This window comes from Xyrauchen texanus, chromosome 11 (assembly GCF_025860055.1).
Source record: "Xyrauchen texanus isolate HMW12.3.18 chromosome 11, RBS_HiC_50CHRs, whole genome shotgun sequence".
Classification (NCBI taxonomy): Eukaryota; Metazoa; Chordata; class Actinopteri; order Cypriniformes; family Catostomidae; genus Xyrauchen; species Xyrauchen texanus.
In genome coordinates this window covers 14950885-14977956 of record NC_068286.1, presented here as the reverse complement: position 1 = coordinate 14977956, position 27072 = coordinate 14950885, and the positions used below count along the sequence as shown (strand labels likewise).

Here is a 27072-nt window from a genome sequence, read left to right as displayed (position 1 = left end):
TTATTCATCATCAGGTTCCAATGTCACAGAGGCTTCTGTATTTGTTCCACTGACCTCTTGGAGGGTTTGGAAGTCGATCTGTACTGATGGTCCACATTCACAAGTACCATTGATTCTGGAGCAGAAACAGGATAACTCCCGATGCTGGATCTTCCCAGGCTTGTCTGCTACAATTTGGTGGATTTTTAAAGTGCCCTTCACAAGTGGCAACTCATTTGGAACAGCTTCGTCATATCGGTTTACCTCAGTCTCATCAATCCAAAAAGTATTTGATGCTTGATGCTGTGTCTTGAAGGACATTGAAGAGATCTTTTGGGTCCTGTATGTCTCGTCCCTTTCGTACAAAGTCATCAGCACATCTCTTGGCAGCACCACCCACTCGATCTGGTGCCCCTTTGCCATGACTTTTCTCTGAGAAGTTCCATGTCACTTTTTTGAAACCAAAGAGAAAAGGAACTGTGCTCATCAGGTAAAAATTCTTGCGATTTCTGTACTGGGTTACTGGGCCATCACATGCAGTGTAGTGTGGTGATTGAAGGATTTTCTTCCCTCAAATTCTCCAGTACTGTTTTGAGGTGAGCCCAGATAGCATGCCCATCATGATGCAAAGAATTTGAAATTGTAACGTAGGACTGGTGACTCTTAGATGTGTATGCTACACTTGTGTGAATGGTAGCCTGTCTTCGGTTGCCACCAAAATGAAATGCCTGCACTTCAGTGGCCAATTTGCAGGCATAGTTTTCTGAAAAGTCCATGTGGAGTACAGCCTCTTCCTCAGACAGGGTCTCTTTTAGACTTCTACACTGTTCTGCCTGGTGGAGCCAATTATACTGGTGTCTTACTAGAGAGTCAAGCTTACTATTAAAGACTTTCAGAATATCATCCCAGGTCCCATTGTTTGTCTTCTTCACAATGTTGGTGAATGGCTTATCCCCTTCTACAGTCTTCTGTCTTTCCCACTGTTGCTACATAATCTTTACAGGTTCTTCAGGCACATCAGCCTCAATCTCATTATAGCAGCACTTGGCACATACACGGTACATGCAGTTTCTTTGGTGGGGGTCACAGACGATGGCTGCTATTAGTTCAGAAGTGCTTGACGTTTTAAGCAACCCCTTTTGCTTGAGTTTTTCGACCAGAAGTTTAACGTTCTCATGATCTATACAAGCACGTGTTCCGATTATTTGCTTTTGGCTCAGTGATATGAAATGGCCTTAACCGTAAGAACTGTCTGTAGGATAAGGAGTCCTTTCTGGCCACCTCTGAGTTATACTCTCCATGGAGTTCTTTCAGTGTCTTGGCGAGGATGCGTCTCTGAAGTTTAGTTTTGTTTTTCGTTACAGTATCTTTCTTACCAGACAGCTGTCGGCTGTTCTCATCTCTGCTGAGAAAAGAATGGACCTTTTCTCGTCGTGCTGACTTTTCCTTCAAATACCCTTTCCTCTTACTGGCCATTTTCGCCCTGCTTTGTGTCTTAGACCTTTGTAACTCCTTCCTTAACTTTTCTTTTATTTTTTTGAGCTTGGGCTAGTTGTTTCTTCAATTGGAAGAGCTGTTTCCTCAATTTCAAATTTTGCTTTTTCAGTATTTTGCACCTGTTAGACAGCTTTTCTTTATTCTCTTTTGGGGTGGAAAACACCAGTGGTGGTTCTGGCAGAGACTGAGGCTGTTGAGTGGGTTCTGCAGGAAAGGGTCTTTCAATATTTTCCTCAGGAGGCTGTTCAAAGGAATCTGGTGTAAGATCCAGAACTGCCCTTAAACGTTTTGCTTCTGCCCTGTGTTTTCTTTGATTTTTCTGCCATTGCTTTCGCCTCTTCTCAGCTGCAGCATCTGATAAATTCCTGATTGATGGGTGATCAGGATTTGCAGCCAAGACAGATTGCTTTCTTCTCTGGTAGCTGAAATACAGATTCCATGCAATTATTGACACAATTACTGACAGATATAAACCGTGTTATTCATTAAAAATACTTTCTGTTGGCAACATAAATTACTATTAATTTGTAAATTAAATTGGTATTATGGGCGGAGAATCCGCTCAGTGGCCTCTCTTGAACTTGTGGTATAGGTTAAAACATTACAATTTATAAAGTTTAATATATTTTTTTTAGTGCTAAATATCCCTCATTTATCTGAAATATAAATAAAATGCTAAAAATGTTATCTAAACAGTGACACTGTCATTCAGTGTAATGGATGACACTGTGGTGTAACAGACAATTTGCATTACACCGAATGACAAAACATTACCCTGAATGACGAAACTTCTACTGAAGCCAATATTGCAGGCTAACAACTAGCCAGCTATATCAAACAGTGAACTTGACCAGAACGGTTAATCATAATTATTCACAACATCTACTTATTTTTCAAAAACAAACTAACAATAAAAGTGTTTTTTGGCATTTCACTGAATGACATGCGTTTTTGTAACTCAAATTACCACACTATGAAAAGGTGAAATTATCAAATATTTAAGAGCAATAAACTTACCTTGCTGCAGCAGCACACGGTCTTCAGGGGGGGCTTTGATGATGTCACAGACTGCTTGATTGGTTGTTTGTTTAATTTCAAAATGGCTTCCTGATCCTGTTACACTGAATGACCTCTGACAAACTGCATATTCGGGACAAAAGTCCCCTAGTTATTTCAATACTTAACGAAAAAAATAACACACAGTCCTTTTACTATAATACAGTCAACACTTATGTGAACATGCCAAGGAAGCAAATATTTTTTTTAACATGGTATTTTATACTTTTATTTAAAAATGTATTAGTAAAATCATAGTCCGTACCATTACGCTGAATGACAATTTTACACTTTGGAGCATTATTTATCTCATATTTTGTCATTGCATTTTCACAAAAGTTATTTGAAACATGAGAGTAGACACTTTACTTGCATTTAATATGGTTTGTATGTAAAATCACTTATGTACAGATTATTTGATGACGGTGACGTCTCGTCTTTGACCCAATTGCATGTTTTTTGTAGTTAATTTAATTGAGAAAAAAAAAAAACATGAAAAATCCTATAGAATAATAACTATATCAAATAATGTGTTATTACATGGCTCATTTATTACATGAAATGTACATGTTTGCATTTTTGAGGAAATCGAGAATATGAATGGTTTGTAATTTTTAAGTCACTGAAATAAGTTCATGAAACATATAATAGATTTTGAAGACTCCAGTTTTTACACACAAAATTTACTTTTGTGAGACTTTTTGTGTTAGGCCGTATCGGATCACGCTCTTCTTCTGAGGTAAATTCACATCGTGTCTTCTTCCAAAAATGATAATGAGCTCAAACAGAAAAGACTGTGCCTCTCGTTGGTTTCATATGCATTACATAATCAGACAATATTTGTTTGTGATTTAAATTAGTTCATTTAAAATTGGACAATTCAATCTTTCTATAGACATATTTCCTCACGTCTGCGAGGCATGTATACGCTGAGTTTCTGTTCCTTTTCATGACGCGCTCCAGACAGAAGTTCACAGAGACAGAGATAGCAGAAAGCGCATCCTTTATGTAGCGGCACATATAAACAATCCTAAAACCTCTAAGGAGCTGAGTGGAGGAATAACTTCTGTGACGCGTTTATCCTTGAAGCTTGCATGTTGTTTTATTTTGTACAGGTTTCACGGTCAACAAAATATGTGCTCCAGCACTCACCCCATTCTTCCATGAACACACACATAACAGGTGTTTTAACCCCACTTAATGAATGACACTCCCATTATCGTTTGGTCACATGACTTTCCCATTACATGGCTCCTACATACCAGCCCCTAATTATTATAAATCAATAATTATATTAAATACACATAGGAGACATTTATAAATACAAGATCTCAAAATACAAAACCATTTTTTACCTCAATCAAATGTTTGCACATTTACAATACATCAATTATTCAGTACTGAGTCCTTGTAAAGTCCATAACACAATGTCAGCACAGAGTGAATTTACAATCGATGTAAAGTGAAAAATATATGGTGTGTCAATGTGATAAGTCAATGTCTGTGTTCTCTTTTAAAAATATTTTTCAAATATCCACCTCTTGCAGAAGGCAGATTTTTGTCACCGGTCTAATCAAACAGTTTGTCTTGGTCTTAAGTCTCACTTGACGAACAAAGCCTTGATTATCTGGGAATGTCTGAATCACTTTTCCAGTTATCCATGAATTACGTGGTGCTGAGTCATCAACCAAAAGCACGATATCACCTGGAACGAAGTTGCGAGATGGAGCTGACCATTTTTGCCGCTCTTGCAGTTGAGGCAAGTACTCCTTTGTCCATCGTTTCCAGAACAGGTCTGATATATATTGCACCTGTTTCCATCGACGACGAGCATATATATCCTCCTTTTGAAAGACCCCTGGTGGCAATGATGGGGTAGTCTTTAACAGCAGCAAATGATTGGGTGTCAGTGCTTCCAAATCATTGGTATCAGTAGATTCCTTAGTAATGGGACCTCCATTAATAATGGCTTCAGCTTCACATAGAACTGTATGAAGACCTTCTTCATCAAGGTTTTGTGTTCTTAAGGTGGCATTAAGTACTTTTCTTATGGACCTAATCATTCTTTCCCATATGCCTCCGTGATGTGAACCGGTTGGGGGATTAAAAATCCACTTTATTCCCTTCTGCAGAAGCATGTTGTTGATCTGAGATTGGTTCCAGCATTGCCTTAACTTGCCTTAACTCGCGTTCCGCTCTATGAAAATTTGTACCATTGTCAGATTGTATTTCCAAGACTTGTCCACGTCTTGCGATAAATCGTCGCAGTGCGTTAATAAAGGAATCAGTATCCAATGATTGTACCACTTCAACTCCGTATCTCTTCACAATACTTCTCCTGCTCTTAATTTCAAAGGGTCCAAAACAGTCGACTCCAACGTATGTAAATGGAGGTTTATCTGGAGAAACTCTATTCAGAGGTAGGTTTGCCATCTGTTGATGCCCTGGAGCTGCTTGCAAACGCTTGCAGATCACACACTTGGACAATATCGTCCTTATGGCTCCACTGGCGCCAGGTATCCAGTACCTCTGATGCAACCTTGAGAGCATATAGTTTCGACCACCATGACCCACCTCTTGATGTATATGTTTAAGAATGAGGTCTGAGATGTGAAAATCCTTAGCAAGGATAGCAGGATGTTTTGTCTCTTCAGGCATAACTGCCCTACTCAAATGTCCACCGACTCTTAAAACACCTTCAAGGATGGGATTGAGCTTATAAATGTGACTGTTCTTTTTCACATTTTCCCCCTTTTGCAAGCTTGAGATTTCATCAGAGTATCTTTTTCTTTGGTAGTAACGAATTACCTCCAATTCAGCTTTCTTTAGCTCTACCACAGAAAGCTCACTTTTGGCACATTGTGCCTTGATTTTCTCCATTTTCTCTTTCAAATGTTGTGTTTGTTGGTTTTTGTTCATGCCAGATTGTATTAAAGACGTACTCAGTAATTTCCTCTTCTGGCTTAGATTGAGGAGTAATTGCTTAAATCTGAGGATCCAAGCCACTGACTGCTTCAAAAAGGTCCAAGAGGAGAAATACTGGATGAAGTATGTTGTAACATTATGTATTCTCTATTTGTACAGCATTGACTGTGACACTTGATTTTATCTCTGGATCATCTAGTGAACATTCCCCCAGGTCAATAGGATTAACTAGCCACTCCTGTTCAGGCAAAAGAAGAAACTGAGGTCCAAACACCCAATTCTTGTTCTTCAGGAATGATTCCACTCTCAACCCTCTAGAAGCTATATCTGCTGGATTAATTGCAGTGTTCACATACCACCATTGTGATGATCGAGACACCTTTAGGATTTCCTGAAACTCTATTGGCGACAAATGTTTTGTACCTAGAGACTTCGTTTTTGATATATTTAAGTACAGAAGTACTGTCAGTCCAGAAGACAGAGTCTTGAAAGTCCATGCACAGTTCCAATCTCCACATTGAATCCATTCGACTTGCCAGTGTTGCAGCAGTAAGTTCCATTTGAGGGATAGACACCAACTTCAAAGGAGCTACTCTAGCTTTCCCCATTACAAAGGCGACGTGCGATTGTGAGTCAACATTATGCAAAAGCAGATACGAAACTACTCCATAACCATCTTCACTTGCGTCGGAAAAGTGGTGTAATTGTGCTGTGCTCACTTCTCCGAAACCCGTTGGTTTGAAGCATCTATCAATTTTGAAGTTTTCCAATTCACGCAATCCGTCCAACCACTTGATCCACTCCTGAGCATTTGAAGCAGGAATAATTTCGTCCCAGCCTAGTTTCTTCCTGCACAAATCTTGCAAGATCTTTTTTGCATACAAAATTACAGGGGACAGGATTCCTAAAGGATCATAGACAGAACTCATGGTAGCCAGGATCCCTCTTTTGGTCAGAGGTCTTTGCTGCAACACAATCTTAAACTTGAAGGCATCAGATTGTATGCACCATTGCACTCCCAGCACTCTTTCCACTGGAAGTAAATCTTGGTCCAAATCCAAATCCTTCACATTGTTTGCTCTTAATTCCTCTGGAATTTTTGCCAGAACATCTCGATTGTTACTTATCCATTTTGTCAGTAAAAAACCTCCTTTCGCACAAATAGCAACAAGGTAAATAAATAGTAACTTTTCATCTGAATTTACTGACAACAGACAGTCATCCACATAAAAACAATGCAAGATTGCTTCAATTACGTCCTTGCTGAAGTCTTTGTTGTCTTCAGCACACCTTCTGAGGGCAAAATTTGCACAACTGGGTGATGAAGTAGCTCTGAAGAGATGCACAACCATGCGATGCTCGACCATATTTTGAGTAAGGTCACCATCAGGCCACCAAAGAAATCTCAGCATATCTGCATCATTTTTTGGCACCCTCACCTGATGAAACATGGCTTCAATATCTGCTGTGATTACAACTCTTTCCTTCCTGAATCTGGATATCACTCCAATCAATGAACTGGTGAGATCTGGACCCTGTAACAGTTGGGTATTCAAAGATATCCCTCGAAATGTAGCACCACAATCAAATACAACCCGGAGCTTTCCTTTTCGTGGGTGATGGACACCGTGATGGGGTATGTACCATACCTTCCCGTCGCTACGTCCTAAGTCCTCCGTTGGCACTCTCTCTGCATAACCTTTAGAAATAAGGTCTTTCATGAAAACAGAGTATTCAGAATGAAATGAAACATCCTTTTTCAACCTTTTCTTTAGGTTCAGAGCACGCTGTTCCGCAATTGTCCTGTTGTCTGGCATACAAACATTTTTCTTCCTCAAAGGTAAGCCAATAGAATAATGACCATCTACAAGCATTAATGAGTCTGTTACCATCTCGATGAACTTGTGATCTTCTCTTGAAAACCCAACTTGTTCATTTTTGTTACACTCAGGAAAATCAACCTTGAATTGTTGTTGCCAAAGCGCTCTCAAGTTTGAAACTGAAATCCTGTTAACTGTAACATCAGGATACTCAAAAGCAGACTGGTCACCACCATCTCCTCTTAGTGGACCATTTACGGTCCATCCCAACCTGGTTTTAATTACATATGGTCCATTATTGACACTGCAGATCACTTGAATTGGCTCCATAACCCTTGGGGCATTGATTCCTATAAGCAATTCAACTTCAGAGTCAATTTCAGGTAGAGTCACATGTTTCAGATGTGGCCATCTCTTTAGATCCTTTTGTCTTGGGATGTTTCCACTATGCACAGGCATGGTATTTTGTGTATAGGCATCAGGCAATTCCCAAAAGTCGTCTTTATTCAAACCAGCCACCTCTAATCCAGAAACAACATGGGTAGTTGTAACTTTCTCCTGTCCCATAGTACGCAAGATAATATTAGTCTTTTTACCTGAAAGACCAAGTCTGTTCATCAGTGCAGGTGTACAAAATACTGCAGTGCTACCTTGATCCATTAAAGCATAAGTAATCACAATCTTATTTCCTTTTTTAGATTTCACTTGTACAGGAATATGGAAAGTTTACATTCAAATTCACCAGCCCCAATAAATCCACTGGACTCAACAGATCCCAGAGCACTGCCCATTACAGTGTCCATTTGTCTCCTGATGGGTTTTGAATCGGTCTCCTTTTCTCTTGGGTAGATGTGAAGTATATTTGGGTGCCTAAGATTACACACTTTACATGAAAGGCGATTTCTACAATCTCTACTGATGTGCCCTGTGCACATACAGCCAAAACAAACGCCATTCTCTTTTAAGAACGTAATCTTCTCACCATGACTCCTCTTTTCTAATAGAGGGCACAATTCCAGAGCATGTCCACGTCTACAAAACAAACAACTCTTGTTGCCGGGTGAAACGGTTTCTTTTTTGTAGGTTCCAATTTCTGATTTATTCTCCATTGCTGTAACGGTAGTAGCAAAACTGCTTCTTTTAGATTTAAGATAAGACTGAGACTTGCCTTTGTTCAACAATTTACTTCCTGTTAATGCTGGACCATCCTGTATGTCTCCGAAAACTGGATCAGTCATTATTTTTACTTGTCTTTCAACAAAGTTAACAATGTCGCTGAAGGTAGCTCTTTGATTTGACAGCTTCCTGCAATTCACAGACTTCAGATCTCCATTTTTCCCTCAATTTGTATGGTAATTTCTTCACTACAGTCAACATATTAGAGGGTGTATCCAACTCATGAAAATACTGAATATCTTCCATGGAGTTACAACAGCTTCTTAGGAACAGACTATAATCCTGTAAAGCTCTGACATCTTCACTTTTGATATTTGCCCATAAGAGAGCCTTTTCCATATAGGTAGATGCAATTATATACTGGTCACCAAAATGCTCTTGTAGTAAACCTTTGGCCCTTAAATACCCACGGTCAGCAGGCATATGCTGGCAACTTTTTATAATCTCTTTTGGGTGACCCCTAGTATAATGTTCAAGAAAGTATAAGCGATCACTGGGGCTTTCAGTTTTACACTCCACACCACTTTCAAAGGATTTCATGAAGGCATGATATTGCAGAGGGTTTCCATCAAACACTTGAATTTCCCTTTTAAGCAAAGATGACAAACACTGTTTTTGAATCAGTAAAGATGTAATTTCATTTTGTTTATCCATAATATGGAGTACTTGATCAGTATTTCCTGGACCAGCATTCACATAACCATTCGGAATTGTTTTACTTGACTTTGAGATGTTCTGGGAATAAATTGTCTGAGAAACATTCCCCTTGTTTGCCTTGGCACCTGCATTGCCACCATCCTCAGAAGAAACAATTTGTTGCGTCTCAGCTCTAGGAGTAAATGAATTTGCATCAGCGTTGAGTGTCTGTGTTGCCCTTTATCAAAGTAGGAATTCATTCCATCGGACCGATGAGTCACATCACTTTTAACATAATGCACACTAGAACCTCTAAGCACTTTCACTTTTGCCATAGTTACAGCAATCTCCATTTGCAACTCAAAATCCTCTTTCTGTTTCCTTAAGTTCTGTTCCTTTTCTTCAATTGCATGTTTTTCCTTCATTAACTTTTGGCGTACCAACAAAGCTGCAATATCAGCCTCTGCCTTAATGCGGGCTGAAAAAGTTATTGATGTAGTTGAACGTCTTGTGGCAGAGCTGCGTTGACTTGATCCTTTACTTCCAACATTAGAAATACTGTCACTTGGGTTTATAGCATCTTGATTATGCATGGAAATTTTAGACATATTCTGTTTTTTTGAATCATTTGAAGGGCATTCAACTGTTTTCAACTGTTGTTGCTGGTTATCGTCACTTGACTTCTCAATTCCATTTATCCATTGCTTTGTCTCCTTTATAAATGCATCACAGCATTTATAAATGCTTGAACCACTCATTTTGTTTGATTTGTTCGTCGGTAGGCAACAATGGGATCACTGAATCATGAAGCTTGACTGTCTCTTTAAAAGTATACACCAAAGTTTCAAGTTCAGACTGTACAGCTGAAACGTTCTCATTTTTCAGCGTGAGTTCTTTGATGGCTGGTATAGAACTTTTAATCACATTTACTTTTCTTTTTCGTTCTTTCTGAAGTTGCTCAAGTTTATAAGCCAAAGCCTTTGCTGTGAGTTGAACTTTTCTTTTACACGTGTCCTGTTCAGGTTCAACATCCGCACCCGTTTCAATCTCACTCATGATTGAAGCACGCACACCTCAGCGCGTCTGAATACGGTACATTTAGACGCTTCCTAAAACAAGCGAACACAATCCAAAACAACGCATATCGTCGGATATGTCTCACAACTCCAATAGATTCGCAAAAGACCAACAGTCTAAACAACGATTCATCAAAAACACCAACAGCGCTGCATCAATCGTAAACAAACCGCAAACAGCCAGACCATTTCAAATCATCCGCGAACACAAGCAAAGACACGTAACAACCCAATGTCCTACCAGTTCAACAGCAGCAAACGTATCCGAAGACGTCGGTCCTGTTGCTTTGAATGTCCAATTGTGCGATGATTGTTAGCAGCAAACGTATCCAAAGACGTCCGTCCTGTTGCGTTAAAAGTTCAATGTGCAATAATCCTCATTAAAACAAGCGAGAGCTGGGCAAATCACCGTCAGTCAGCGCTGCGCTTCCTTTCCGTCCAATAAAAGCGCGAGGGCCTCTTCCTTGAACATTGTTGCCAACTTAGCGACTTTGTCGCTATTTTTAGCGACTTTTCAGACCCGTTTAGCGACATTTTTTCAAAAAAGCGACTAGCGACAAATCTAGCGACTTTTTGGACAAACCTTAGCAACTTTCCAAATTCCAAATATCGCCAGTACTGCAAGCGTGAGGTCTTACTTCCCCCCTGCGTCTGCTCTGTTCAGTGAGCGGCTGAGAGGAGCAGCACATTCCGTTGACTGCACGCCAGCGGACATAGACATGAATGAGCTGCGCATGTGCACGCTGTGTTAGCAGGAACCAGTCAGTGATCACATAGCAGCTGCCTTCTCCTTTGTTTTAATTCAAAACATTTAATTTGACCGTTTTTTCTTGGCATGCGCTTATATTCACTACTAATCAGAGTTTTAGTTCATTCCGGTTCGGTTTCTGAACTCTCCGACTTCAGATCGTATGTTTACAGACTGTATACATTTTACTTATCCAAACTCATAAACATGTAACGTTACCTAAGTTCCGTTCCCTAACAGAAAATATGTAATTGAGAACCGTTTTACTGGACATTCGGCTATATACTTATATAAAAACAGTATGAGCACGGTTTAGGGGAGATAACCGTTATTATAAACTGAAGTAGGCTACAGTACCGACAAATTAGGCAGAATGCAAATACGACGCAATGACGTCATTAATATGCTAATGACGCATGACGTCATCTGGCGACATTTAGCTACTTTTCGAGCAGGCGTTAGCTACTTTCCATTGAAAATAGTTGGCAACACTGTCCTTGAATCCAAAGTAGACGCGTTCACGTCCTCAAACAAACGATTTTGTTGACTAACTTGTAGCGGCACATATAAACAATCCTAAAACCGCTAAGGAGCTGAGTGGAGGAATAACTTCTGTGACGCGTTTATCCTTGAAGCTTGCATGTTGTTTTATTTTGTACAGGTTTCACGGTCAACAAAATATGTGCTCTAGCACTCACCCCCATTCTTCCATGAACACACACACACACACACACACATAACAGGAGGTTTAACCCCACTTAATTAATGACACTCCCATTATCGTTTGGTCACATGACTTTACCATTACATGGCTCCTACACTTTATGATTTCTTTATTTTACTAAACCACAACGTTTTGCTGTTATTGTGAGTGTACACAAATAAAAGTAAATCCTTTATAGTTTTGAATGATGTAGTTCATCCAGCAAAGCGTGCTCCAACTCTTACAGAGCTGAGCTGACGGTGCTCTGCAGACAGGGTGGAGTTAAACTGTGCGGAGTTAAGCAGTGTCTTCTTTGTAAGTTGCTAACTAGTTTGTGAAATAGGCCTACATACTGGAAAGTTAATAAACAATGACCCCATAATTTTCCCTTTTCAATATAACTAATATAATGTTAACCCTGTCCCTGACAACCAGTTTTGTTCAGGATTCAGTTTCGTATCCCCTTTAACTGAACAATTCCAGTCATTGCATTTATAAAATGTAATATTTAGAAGTTCCACCATTGAAAGTTTCCCCTATTGAAAGTTTCGCCTGAACTTGTATAGCAGAATACAGTGGAACACCGCTGCCACTGTTTTTCTCTTGTCTTGGCAGGTGTAAATGCTTCTTCTTTTACAACCTAACCCTTATCGATTGGCAGTAATAAAATAGTCAGCATTTGACTGATACTAAACATTACTGATGTTTATTTAGTTATTTATTTTATTTTTTATTTATATGGTAAGCAACTGACTGATACTGAACATACTGATGTTTATTTAGCTATTTCATGTATTTTCATGTATTATTTATATTCTCTGTGTTCATTTAGGCTATAGAATTTGTTGACAATGTACAATAACAATGTAAACTATTCTTTGAAAAAAATATTTAAGAAAGCAGCCTTCTGAGTACATTTTCATAGTCATATCGATGCAAAATCCACATAGAAAAGGTCTGTTTTCATTCCAGCTAAAAAATTAACTATATCAGCCACTATATTGTAATCGGTGAATTTCCCCCCTGTAAATTTACAGTTACTATGGCCAACTCTGGCTCAATGATGATAGGCCGTCTGAGGTGTTGTGAAGCGTTGACGTCGGTCACTGACTATAGATTTTTTATTTATCCAGGTCATTAAAAAAGATATTAAAGATATGAGGTAATAAACCAACAATGTTTCTCTTAAAGTCGATTCACGTTGACTCTCCTCCCCTAACAAATCGTAAATACTCTTTAATATACACTTTAATAAATAAATAAACTCACACTTACCTGCTTCGGTCTCATCAGCAGTCAAAGCACCAAGCACTTGCACAACATCTGCAACCTTTAAGAACAACACAAGACTGTACAAGCAAGAGTTCTCGTTTATTTTACTACTATTGTCAAAAGCGTATGCGTGTTTCTGTTTGGTAGCTCCGTTTGTTCCATTCCAACGACTTCATGAGCCTTCAGTCTTGTGCATGGGCCGTGACGTCATTAATTGGAGACTGGAATAAAAGTTAAAAAATTACGCTTTTAGGAGCCCTCCTAAAAAAAATCGCTCACTGGAAAAAATATGTATTATAAAGTAAGTAAATATTTCCGATGTAAATGCTTCCTTTAAGGAAAGAAACAGTTCACAACTGCAAACGTTATTTGTATTTGCGTCAGTAACGATGTGTAGAGAGAAATCAAGTATATAATACAGCAGTCTATAGAAAATGAATATAAATAAATGAATCTGTATAAATAAGTATAAATAAATGAATCTGTATAAATCGAATTTAAATTATAAAAAAGCATATGTCAGTAAATGTCACTGTAAAACTCTTAATTCATTGACTAACAGTTTAGGTCTAAACTGATCTATTTATGTTATTTATTTTTTTCTGATTTCAAACCATATGCAAGGTATTTGCTTTATAAAATTTACAGAAATCATACACAATGAATTAGGAAAAGAGAACATTCAAGGCAATATTTGAGATCCTGTAGAGCAGCCAAACATGTTCTTGAAACTATAGCAAAAAGTAACAGAATTAAATAGTCAGAGTGATCACACAGAACTAGTCACAGGGTGTCAGAGTGACTTTAATGCCTTTTGTATTTTTCAGCCATTCCCTCAGTGAAATCTGCTGGTGACATTTTTACTACGGCCATTGATATTAATAATGATTTTAAAGAATTCTATCTTGATCTTTATAGTTCCACATATTTGTCTACTGATGAGGATATTAGAAACTTTGTGGAACCATTAGAACAACCTAAACTGACGACTGAGCAAAAAAGTATCTTGATTCTGAGATAACATTGGAGGAGCTTGGCGAGGTAATTAAGGCCTTGCCTACGGGCAATACTCCAGGGCCAGATGGCTTTACCTCTGAAGTTTTTGGATCTTATGCTATAGAACTGGGCTGAACATTTGTTAGAAATTTATACAGAATCATTAAAGAATGGGAAGCTTCCTCCAACCACGACACAAGCCCGGATCAGTCTGATTCTTAAAAAGGATAAGGATCCAAGTGAGTGTAAGAGTTACCGTCCAATTTCCCTGATCCAGCTAGACGTAAAAATATTGTCAAAAATTCTGGTCAAACGATTAAGTAAAGTTATGACATCTCTTATACATATACAAAACTGTGCCAAAGCTTTAGGCTCTTGTGAACATAATCACATAAACAGTTTTAATTTATCACCTAATATCATACAAAGTCCATTAAACATAAAAAAGCTAAATCAATATTCGGTGTGACCACCTTTGCCTTTAAAACAGCACACAAATTCACAAACAAATTCTCCTAGGTACACAAGGACACAGTTTTTCTTGGTTATTGGCAGATAGGATGTTCCAAGCTTCTTTCTTTATCAAATTCATCTTATTTAGTAACAATTGCTTCTGTCTCTATGTAATCTCAGACTGACACAATGTTCAGTGTGTGTTTTGTGGGAGACATGACATCTATTGCAGGGCTCCCTGTTCTTCTAATCTTTTCTATTTGCAAAAGTAATGTTTGGGAGTCTAACATTTAAATTTTTTACACATTAAAGCTGAATATGTAAATAACTATCTTAAGACAAATGTTTTTGTGAAACATCTTATGTGCCTAACAATTTTACACAGTACTGCAGATCAGGTTGGGTTTAAAATCTATAATAAAAAAATGAATCATCCATTTTAAACACACATTTGGGAATTTGTACAATATCGTTTAAATGACAAATATATTTTTTTTTTAAATTTCATTATTTCGTGAGTAGCTCATACGGTAGTGTAAAATTCTACTCATACTGATTTTACATTCAAGCAGAACAAGAAAATGACATATCAACGTGTTAAATGACACGAGTTGTGTAGAAACACCAATATATCTGTGGCCATTTGGCAAAGACGTTTAAAATGAGGTTTGGAAGCCATTGAGTTTAATTTCTGTCTATGGTGCCATCTACAGGTAAAACAACGAGATTTGTCCACTCAGTGAACAGGGTGAAGCCTTTGAACGAATTTTCCGGGTTTTTACTGCCATCTAGCGGAAATACAGCGTTACTGTGCGCGAAGTGGGGTAGGCCCCAGCCAGGCACAACACACGCCCTTTCAAACTAATTTCTTTTTTTTAATTTAGTTAATCCTGCTCATGATGAAATCGGTGCATTCTATTTCTTATTTAAATGGACCTCCCATTTATTAAATAACACAGTACAGATAAAAAGCACATTCTTAAAAAGAAAATTTTCTAGGATTACATCTAAATATCCTGCCCCATGTTGAATTTAACAGCTTTTATAAAGTTACTGATATCACTAGAGTCCTCATCTCATGTGCGTGCTCGTGATTTTATTCATATGTTTTATAAAATTACAATTAATGTCTTTAGGAGTAAACTTTTTTTAATGGGGAAAAACTACTGAGTGCACCTTTTAACAATAAATTCAAGATCCATTCTTATTTTTATGAAATAAAATGATGCATTTCAATGTAAAACAACAATTAACCCACACTGTACAGTTTAAACTCGTGATTTTTGCAATGCAAACAAACAATTTGCAACAAATAACAGAAAGGAAAAAAAAAACAAGACACCGTATACAATCTTACAAGTAGTATACCATAAAAGAGTATTCAAATAGTTTACGTTTTTTTAAAGAATTTAAGTGTAATTCAACATATTTCTTGAATGCCTGTTAAACTCAAACATATATGAGTCTGTCATTGATGGAGGTCCTAGACCTCTATCAGCATCATGGATTACTTGTGGATTCACAGATTACTTGTAATCCGCCCAGCACGGAGTTTATTATGTGGTGACGTGATGGCACATAATAAATTGATTGGTCGTTTACATGCCAATAGGTGATTCTAGCAAAATGATTGGTTTAGCAGGAAACCGTATTAAATTCTGGGCAAGGTCCGACTCTGTAAAAACTGCTTTAATATTTTCTACTGTTAGTTACAAGATTAATGTCCCACAGCATGTATATGAAGTTTTGATCATTAGCTGAAGAGTTGAGTCATTCTCAAATGACTTATGACAGAATTAGAACATTAGTTTAATTTGGGGCCTACTGCAGCTGTTAAGATGAAAAAAAAAAAGTCAATTTGATCAGTTTTCTGTCACTTAATACTTTGCTCAAACATGCTTTCGACAGCATCAGAATAGCATAAAATGTGTTTAAACATTTTAAATTTTTATGGCTGTGTGTAGACCTTACACATAAATGACATGAATTTTCATTTAGATACCAAGTCATATTTTTGTCATTCTTCATTCATACAATCCAACTGTAACAAACAGAAGTAACTATAGTTTCATACAACACATATGACATATAAGAAGAGAATGGCAGCTGACCACTGATGCCATAAACAAAATATACATATAAAAAGAATGTGTAATAAGAATCTACAAGAGAAATTTACAGTGCACACAGAAATACATATGCAAGAGATATTTCTGTTACAGTGCATGGGATGAATATAAATATTTAAAAATTGTATTCTACTGTTTTAGTATTTTTAATGTTTCCACATCTGATTTGATATCAAGCTAAAGGCAAATTCCAATAGAAAGTTAGCATCCCTTTGCCCTGATCACTCCGAATGACAGAACTCTTGATGTAGGCACTCTTAAGGAAGAATGGCATTACTGTGTGTATGTATTTTTCGCTAACAGTCTAGTGACAAATATTATTTTCTTTAATTTGGAACGACCCTTCGAGTGTTTGGAAAATGCCCTAAGTTATAATGTGAGGCATCAATATGCCAGTAAATGCCAACTCTATAGATGTCAAAATGTTGCCACTATCTGCCACTACATATTTAAATAGAACGGAAAATTTGCACACATACATAGTTGGGCTTCAATTATAAATGCCCTGTTGTTTGCAGCATTTGTTATTACGCTTTACCATCAAGGCCACCTAACATCCCTGTAAGTGCCCTTGGCAAATATAACTACAGGCAGGCTGTTTGTGGTAGCTGAAAAAATCCCTGAATTAGTAGACTAACATATCTGCATTTATTTCCATGCATAAACTTTAACATGCATTGTGTATATTAACATATATAGATAATCATGTTTTTAAATTCAAAATGAACTGTAACGTATATTTTCACATATTCAGCTAATTCTTGGGGCTTATGTGATGCTGTTTAAGCAGCTACAGAACTACAGATACTACATTTCAATTTCAACAAGTTACATTAGTTTAAACAAGTTACAAGACTTTAGATGTCTATTCTTGGCAGTTAGTTGCTGTCCAGTTCTAAGACTCTTAAGAGACTAGATCTGACTATGTTAAAAAAGAAAGTAGCCAAAATATGGTTATCTTCTCACCAACAACGCGATCAGTGCATGTTTGAAAAAAAAATGACTGCAAATGAGATTTAAGAGCTAAGACAAATGGAAAGATTATGATTGAACAGTTTGCTGTATCTTGATAAAAATCTAGAGGTAGCCTTGTAAATGACACCAAGAAGTACAGAAAAGAATGGTAATCAACATTATACCACAACTGCTGTCGATTGAGTTTAACTTGTATTGAACCTGGAATATTCCTTTAAATGAAGTCTTACAATTCCATTATTATGGCAATGAACAACTTCATTTAGACATAGGTGGTATTTTTAGCCATGAAACAGTCATTTAACATTGACCAATAATGACAAATCTGTTCTGAGAAAAGATTAATATTAAGATACTACTATTAAAATAAAGGTTGAACAAATGAACAATGGTTGACCTGTCCTTCCATATTATGAAAGGATTAAAAAAAAAATCATACTTGTATAAATCTAATCAATATTCCCAAGAGATTTGTTTCTTGTGCACTTTAGGTCTTACAGTCAGGAAATATTAATATTATAGGTAGTTTGTAATATTAATTACATAGGTTGTTGGAGTGACTACAGGAAGTTATTGCTTGAAGGCTTTCCTTTGTCAGTGCTAAACTGGACACCAGCATCCGAGGAGTTGAGGACATCGATGGAAACAGTGGGTGTGGCAGACTGTTAAGAGGAGAAACTTATTAATTTCTGTTAAATGTTGTGTGTGATGATTTTGTGGGCTGTGAGACAGAATATGCATTACCTCAGACATGAGCAGTGGTGCAGCAGGAGACACTTCATTCATCTTCAACTCTGGCCCAGTAGGAGCGCTATTCATCACTGGAGTGTAGCCCTGAAGACCCACACAGCATGAACATCAATGTTCAAATATACACAATCATGCACATGTACACAGAAAAGGACTACATTCATTAGTGTTAATAATTAACACCAAAACTAAGGGCGCCTACATACTAGAGAATGCGCAGTCAATGTGTTCACACAAATATCCTTAAGATCAAAAATGGTATTTAGGATCAATTATAAGATGTTTAAAAGAAGCTATCTTGCTATAAATGTTGATGGTTTAAGAAAAAATATATGAACACTCTTAAAGGGTTAGTTCACCCAAAAATCTAAATCTTCTCATTGTTTACTTACCTTTAAGCCATCCCAGATGTGTATAAATTTCCTTCTTCAGCAGAACCGAAATGAAGGTTTTTATAAGCCCATTTCAGCTCTGTTTGACCATACAATGCAAGTGAATGGGTGCCATCAGGCTGCTGGCTGTTTGATGGTCCAAAAGACATATTTAGGCAGCAAAAATGTAATCGACATGACTCCAGTCGATCAATTAATGTCTTCTAAACCAAATGAATACATTTGTGTAAAAAATAAATCGATAATTTAAACTTTTAAAAACCGATCCTGCCAGCAGTTGACGCATCATATTACTGTCACATAATGTAAGCACAATGGCGCATTCACGCGAGAAGTCAGAAGCATGCGCATGGTTTAAAACAGATGAACAAACGTCATGCAAGAGTTAGTTCATTTCAACAGCAATCCAGCGCTGGCCAGAAGCAACGATTTAGGGTGTGTTCATACTTGTAGTTTGGTTCTCTTGGTCCTCTTGGTCTGGACCAAAAAAAGAAAATTATACATTTTGATACATCCTGGTTCGCTTAGCGTTCACATTGGCATTTTTAAAACCAAACCAAAAGATACGAAACAAAAGGCATCAGGAAAAAGTCAAAACCTGATTGGACAGCTTTTAAGAAGTATATTTTGCTGATGATGGAACTTGCCGAACATCTAAAACAATGCTGGCTGCTGGGCTAAATGTGCTCGTTGGATTTCTGTATGTATATATAGAGGTATTCTTACCAGCTGAGAAAAAACGAAGAGCTAATCAAATGTGTAAATGAGTCAAACACCGCCAGGAATTCCTCCGTTGTACACACAAATGAAGATATGCTACACGGAAGGCTGGCTGCGGTTCCGACATCTGTAGCGAACTATAATGGGCAACATAGCTCCTATGATGAGAAGATATGTGAAGATATATATACCAGGTATGCTTGAGGCCAGTATTAGGCAAATTACTTGTTTTTTGTCCGGTTAGACATCTTTGGTTATGTTGCATTCATATATGAATCGAACCACACCAGTTCGTTTGGAAGCCGACCGAGACCCACTATTCAGGCAGTCTTGGTCCGCTTGTTTGGTGTGCAACAAGGTTCGGATGGCAGTGTTCACACTTGTTCAAATGAACCACACTAACAGAGCAATCGCACCAGCAGCGACAAAGTAGCCGGCAGTGTGAACACAGCTTTACAGAAATCTATTGATTTACTTCCGAAAACTTTAATTGATCGACAGGAGTTGTATGGATTACTTTTATGCTGCCTAAATATGCCTTTTGGACCATCAAACAGCCAGCAGCCTAATGGCATCCATTTACTTGCACTGAATGGACAAATAGAGCTAAAATGGGCTTATAAAATTATTCATTTTGTTTCTGCTGAAGAAGGAAAGTCATACACATCTGGGATGGCTTAACCGTAAGTAAATTATGAGTGAATTATCATTTTGGGGTGAACTAACCCTTTAAGTCTTTCAGGAATCTAAAACTTTTCCTTAAAATAAGAAAATAAAAAGAAATTCGTGATTAAGAAGAACTGAAACAATTGTTTTGTGAATCTGGTCACAACATCCTAGAAGATCATTTTTGTTGGCACCCTTAAAGTAATGAGGCGATAATCTGATGTAGTGCGAGCCGCGAGGTGATACACAACTTCTATTGGGTTCTTAAATAACATTTAACATGTGAGTAAGGGAAGCCAGTGAAGTTGGTGCCCTATGCAGATTGCGTAAAATGCGTATAGGGAGCAGCGGTACTGGATAAACATATAGGATGAAAAGAAAGATTTGGATGTACCACAGGTGCAGATGGATTATACTGGCTGGGAGGAACATTGTACTGTGGAGGTTGAGCAGGGGGAAATCCAGGTCCAACATTAGGAGGATAGATAGGATTCTGAGGCACATGCTCAGGATTAAAGCCCTTTAAAACATGAAAACATGCGAAAATATATTTCTCTGGTTAAAGGTGTAAATAAAAAGAATCAGCAACTGCTTTTGTGTGTATGTGTGTAATTGCGTATGTGTGAGTTGAGTCTCATAAGACACATCAGAAGACAAAACCAGCTTCATAAACTTTAACACAAATAAAATACACCCTTCTAAACCTTAACTTTCAAAACAAACTCTATACATGTAGGATCTGGGATCTGCTAAATGAATGAAAGTAACTCACAGGGTTGTGAGGAACAGCAGGTTGTCCGTTCCACATTGGTTGAGGAGGGTAATGAATCTGACCTTGGTCTGGAAGCGGGGGATATACAGGAGCAAAGCCCTAAAGTCCAAAACCCCAAACAATGATTAGTGTTACTGTAATTACAATATGTGCAATAATTAATGTACAGCTACAAAGTTGAAAGTACTAAATTATCCTCAATGTCCTTGTGTAGCCATTATAAGCTCAGGACATTGTCGAGCTCATGAAAATGCAGAGTTTTGAAGAAATCAGCTCTCAAAAAAACTTAATATGATGCTCGGTCAATGACTACGCTCATTCTTCCATATACAAAGAGAGTGAAAGACAAAAAAACTAAGAAAGAGTTGCAAATAGAGCTGCCCTCCACTGGGATCAAATTTTAATAGTAACTCCTGTATGTGTTTTTGAAAAGAAGCATACACCTTACTTAATTTCCTGTTAGTCTGTAACTCTTTTACACTGAACGTCAAGTTCTTTCAATTATCATTTTTGCTGCTGTTTCAAAATGATCAGCCTTATGAGATTACATTTTTACCTGGCCAGGGCCTTCAGGAGCTGCAGGACCAATCACTGTGTTGCTAGGAGGTATAGTTTCAGGTATGGGATTAGGGGTGTAGGACTGCACTGTGTGTGTATTACTTGTTTTAGTGTTCCTGCATTTGCAGATTCTCTTCCTGCAGCAAAAGCAAAGGCCAGTAGGAATGCTAAGCAGCAGAAGAGCTAAAAGACCTTTATTAGGAGTGAACTCATGGTGATCTATAAGAGAAAGGGGAAGAGACAAGAACAGAAACCACAATGAAGAAATTGAGAGCAGAAAAAAGGATGAAGATGTGAGCAGTAAATAATGTTATTTTTACATTATGAAGTAATGCTATGCTTACCAACAAGTAGCATTGTAGTGTTTGAGATGAATCGGCCTTTGTGATCGGTCAGTTTGTACCTGCCCAAATCTGACACATTAACTTTGAGCACTTGGATATTGTCGCTGCCTACTTTAAGCCGGTTGGCGTAGTATGGGTCCTTCCTGCCCACAGGTACTCCGCTTTCCACCAGCGTGACAGTTGAATAGTTGCTGTAAAAGCGAAGAGTGGCATCACTCTGCTTGAGTCCTTCCAAAGGTATGGTGAGAGTTTCACCTGCGACACGATTAATTATTTCTTTTTTGGCTGCGATATAGAGTATGGCAGACAAAAACAAGAAAGAATGAAAATTAAGAAGGATAATATGGACAGACACAAATATATTGTTCAGATGAATGCAGTAAGGGACAACAAGATTTAAATCACTCACTATCGACCTTCAGTGTATAGCTGGATACAACTGAACTCCAGTAATTGCGCAGGGTGTAGGTTCCCTCATCATCAAAGGTGACATGTTTTATTATGTAGGTCCAGCCATCATTGGCTTTTAACACTTGGCCTTTAGTAGGTTTATTCCGGAGAGTAAACAGTTTCTTTTCCCAGATAACTGAATGCTCTTGCTCATCAGCAGAAGTAAACTCTAACGTCTCTGTCCTTTCAGGAAGATCCAGAGTTAACTGACGGCCATGAGGTAAATGCCACCGAGATGAGTAGACCGCAGAGACTGACTCTGGGGGTGGGGTCGAGGGATGGGGGTTAATGTAAATTGTTAATGTTATGTTGCATAGAACTGCAAGACAAGTAGAATCATGTCGAGATGGCAATGTCTACAACTAAGGGAGATATTATTTGCTTGGTCTTTTCTGTCAACACATCACATGTTTCTACTTGTCCTGTGTGATTCTTACAAAGAACTTTGAATAAATGAACTGAACTTTAATCTATACATTCCTTTCAGAAGCATGTTCAATAAGTATATTGCGTGTGTGTGTGTGAGAGAAGCAAAGTGTTATCATACCTGCACAAATAGCAGCCACAAGAATGATCTGAAAACTCTGCATCTATTTGAAAAGATTCAAGATGTATAAGATGTATTACTGATTGGTGCTGTGGATGGTTCTCATTTTTTTAAAACCTCTAATAAACACAATTTCATGTGGTCAGAACTACGTCTAAGAACTTCTGCTCTTAATGACAATATGTCTTCACGGAAATCCTCCAGTGAAGATAATTTTGTATTTGTTTGTTTGCTTCGTAGCTTTGTTCTACATTTCACATTTAGTCATTTAGCAGACGCTTTTATTTAAAGTGACTGACAAATGAGGAACACAACAAGCAATTTGGCATACAAAAGCCAACAATATCTGCAGTATAGCACTGACAAGTTCAAAAAGCATCTAAAGTATAATAGTGCAGCTAAAGTAGGTGAAAGAACAGACAAAGAGAAAGAAAAAGGGCAAAATATCTACGAAGGCCTTTTTTATTTCGAGAAACATGGTGAGGCTAACGTTTGCCAGTTTTGATTGTGATGTGGGTGGGTGGTTTACAATTACTTTTTTTTAGGTTACAAACTGGTAATTACAAGGGTATTATACTATATATGTGGTTTATGAGGACATTTTTAATGTCTCCATAATTCAAATCACACAAAAAATAAACAGGCTAAACAATGTTTTTTTATTTTTTTATTTTATTTAAAAACTATTTGTGAGGGTAAAACAGCTTATAAATCATACTAAATTATGTTTTTTGAAAATGTAAAAATGCAGAAGGTTTTCTGTGAGGGTTAGGGGATAGAATATAAAGTTTGTACAGTATAAAAACCATTATGTCTATGGAAAGTGTGTGTGTGTGTGGGCATGTTTATGTGGTTTACGAGGACAATGTTTTAGGTTACAAACTGGTAATTACAAGGGTATTATGCTATAAATGTGGTTTATGAGGACATTTCTAGTGTTCCCATAATTTAAATAGCTTAAAAAACATATTTAACGATGTTTTATTGAAAATGTAAAAATGCAGAAAGTTTTTTGTGAGGGTTAGGGGATAGAATCTATAGTTTGTAAAGTATAAAAATCATTATGTCTATGGAAAGTCCTCATAATGATAGGTAGACCAACATGTGTGTGTGTGCAATAACTTGTTATTCCTGTGCCCTTCTGTAGTGGTCAGTTTTGAGTGACCCTTAAAAAAGCTATAATAAGACCCTTGAAATTAAAAAACAAATAGCATGGAATGTGAATGAGTATCTGCCATTATGCAGAAGAAGGGAAGCTACCACATCCAGCATTCTACTTTTTGTCCAATCTGTTCAAAATAATTGAATTAGTCATTTTCAGAAGGATTTCAATCATTTTCAAATATGAAATAAGTAGAGGCAACCACAAAACTTTTTCATGAATTCACTTGTGGAAAATGTCAAAAAGACAGCATTCCTTTGACAGGTTGAAACATTTAAGTCCACCCACACTATTTAACCTGCAGCATATTTCTTGTAAAGTCATATGGAAACGTTTAAGTATAGTATAGTGTTTACTAATCAAGTTAACAAAGAACAAGATATAAGTACATTACTTGGAACATTTGGAACACCCACAGAAATGGCGGCTAATTGTCTGCCTCTCTGAAAATGGTTTGGAATGCATCTCAAACAGCTCCCAAATTCAGTAATCAAGGCACTGACCATGGAGTCCGATTCACGTTCACTCCCTATAAATTCCCAGAATGCACCGGGAAAACCAAGGATCACTTCTAATTACCTCTTGAGATATGGGCAACTGTACCTCTGACAGACAAAATGCTCCATCATTAACCTGGCTCAGTATATTGTCAGAAGTGAATCCTATATGAGACAAGTGTTTTAATATTTCAGTGGTGATGTAATAAAAATAGTAAAGTAGCAGTATACAACATACAGATGTTTTGTAAACAGTTGAATAGTTCTATAAATGCAATACTGTAATAATGGAAGTGATTATTATCTGTACTTATTTCCTCACCTGTACTTATGATTTTATTACGATTCATACATTGTTTGTCATATTATGACGTCATTGTGATACGCGCGAATACGAGAAATAATCAGAAGAAATTTCTAGTATCTTAATTGGTGAACAGTTATATAAATAACACAACTTCACTCAATATTTTGCGATGATGGAGACGTACATTTTAATGAACCAGGCGACGCTTCATGGCTGTGCAAGTTTGCTTTCAATGGACGACAAAGCTTCGAACAACACATTGACCAAAAGCAGTGGAAAATGTTCATCGAAATATGAACCATTTACAAACCCCTGTTTGAAAAACTACTTTCCGTTTTAGAGCCAGATAAATATCCGTGGGGGCCTGTAAACAAAAGATACAGAACTCACTCTTGAACTGGTAAAAAAAAAAAATAAAGTCGAAGGAGAAAATAGCCTGGAATTAAAAATACAAAACCAAAAAAATTGTTTACACAGAAACAAATTGTACATATTTGAACAGAGAAAGAACACTCATGTTTTCATCTCCAAAATAAACTTTGAATACCCAGTGTAATGCTTGTTTTCCGTTATTTTCTCAATTTGGAGAAAAGATTATAAATAAAAAAAGACGACAAACAGTACTGCCCTACAAAGGCTAAGTGCAGTAACTACGCAAACAAAGAAACGGAGAAAAAAGCCTTTAAAGTTTTTATACCACCCAGTCAAACATGTTATGGGTAGATAATGCATTTATCCCGAAACGGGACATAATTTAACCCAGATATTTTTTCACAAGACAGAACACATGTCATAAAGCCCATTAGAAGTCTTAACTCATTTTTGACCAAATTTGTAGTTACTGCACTTAGCCTTTATAGGGCAGAGTAGTGTACTCACATTATCACCAGTATAGAAGATCTGTTGTATATTTTGTATTAAGTTGAAATCCTATTTGAAGTGCAGCGGCCGTGAATGGTATTGTGAGAGTAGGTATGTCCTCAGACTGTTCTTGTGATAGTCCGGTCGAGTTTTAACATAGCCAGATGCGTGCGTGCTGACAAACCGCCCCGGGCACATTCCGCGTCTCTGTTTATGTGATTCGTCGGGATCGAAATGAATGAATGAATAACTAAATACTGTTGGAAGTGTAGTACACACATACATCTGATGAGTAAACGTATAATGTACGTAAATCCTTTTAAGTACAAAAATATAATACTATTAGGCAAGTCATTTTAATGTTAAAAAGGTTTATATAGAACTACAGAGCCTTTAGTTTCCTAAATGTGGCACAATAGTACTCAAAATTAAATGTGTGGCGCAATACTACAAAATATGCACAGAAATTATGGACTAACAAATGTGTCACAAATGATATGTGACATTTCAGAACTGACATTTTGCCCTTATTGGTTTGGTATAGATAATAAGTTTGCATGCCTCCAGTCAGTCAGCCTTCTGTGATGCAAATTTGTTTGGAAATAGCTGTAGCCTAATAAGTCTTGCTCAGCAAAGCACTAATTGAGCTTACTGGAATTCCTTTAACGTCATTGATTATACCATAGAAACAGAATATAAAAATACAATTTTCACAGGTAGATGTTGGTTTGGTGCTTTAAAAAACAAAACAAAAAAAAAAAAACAAATACACAGGTAAAATCAGTCACAAGAGAAATTAATATATTTTATTCTTCAAACATGATGTTCCCAAATATGTAGGGTGCTGGGATGGGACTAGGCTGTATATATCTTTGCACCAGCCTTCAGATGTTCTTTCTATATTTTCCTTAAAAGCTATGTGAGTACATTCATATTAGCAGAACAAACAGACCGCACCCATTTAGTCTGGCGCCTGTATAAAAAAACAACAGGATATATAGAGAGGGGGCTGCAGGACTCCTCCCATGTCCAATCCCAGCATGCATCAGTCATAGACCAGTCCATAAGAGATGCAGTACAGAAATTAAATTACTGCTGTCTGCTTCGGCATCCATGGTCAGTAACTAAAGTGGCTGATATTTAATAAACATCACACGTCCGACTTCAGGCACAAGATGTTTTTGGTGTGTGCCAGTAAGAATATGTGGGCTCTGGTCCCTTGTCAACACCGATCAGTTTGTTATCTGTTATCCGAAAACTCTAATCCGCTATCTGTTAAATAATAATAATAATAATAAAAAAGCTTTATATATGTATATATATATATATATATATATATATATATATATATATATATATATATATATATATATATATATATATATAATAGTGCAATCTTGTGGAACACACTCATGTAAAAGGTTCTCACGCTTTCTTTGTTTGTTTTGGAATTATTAATTTTTTTGCAAGAACTTTATCATCTGTGAGTGATGCAAATTACCTCAGACATCTTACCTCAGGTGCTTTGTGTTCAGTTTGCTTTATTTCCATGGAGCAGTTCATTGTGACCAAAACTCTGCAGCTACCAGAACTACCAGAACCACC

At 37.2% G+C, this 27072-nt stretch overlaps 1 protein-coding gene across 1 annotated transcript; it reads right to left on the bottom strand.

Moving 5' to 3' along the window:
- Window positions 1-14296: 14296 nt before the first annotated feature.
- LOC127652111 (uncharacterized) lies at window positions 14297-25635 on the bottom strand. The gene is made up of 9 exons (XM_052138163.1): window positions 25486-25635; window positions 22641-22683; window positions 22053-22352; window positions 21644-21928; window positions 21298-21518; window positions 20742-20840; window positions 20364-20489; window positions 18186-18275; window positions 14297-18103 (listed from the first exon to the last, which is right to left on the bottom strand). The coding sequence occupies exons 2-9, from the start codon at window positions 22681-22683 to the stop codon at window positions 18002-18004; spliced, it is 1266 nt and encodes a 421-aa protein (XP_051994123.1). The 5' UTR covers window positions 25486-25635; the 3' UTR covers window positions 14297-18001.
- Between the last annotated feature and the right edge of the window lie 1437 nt (window positions 25636-27072).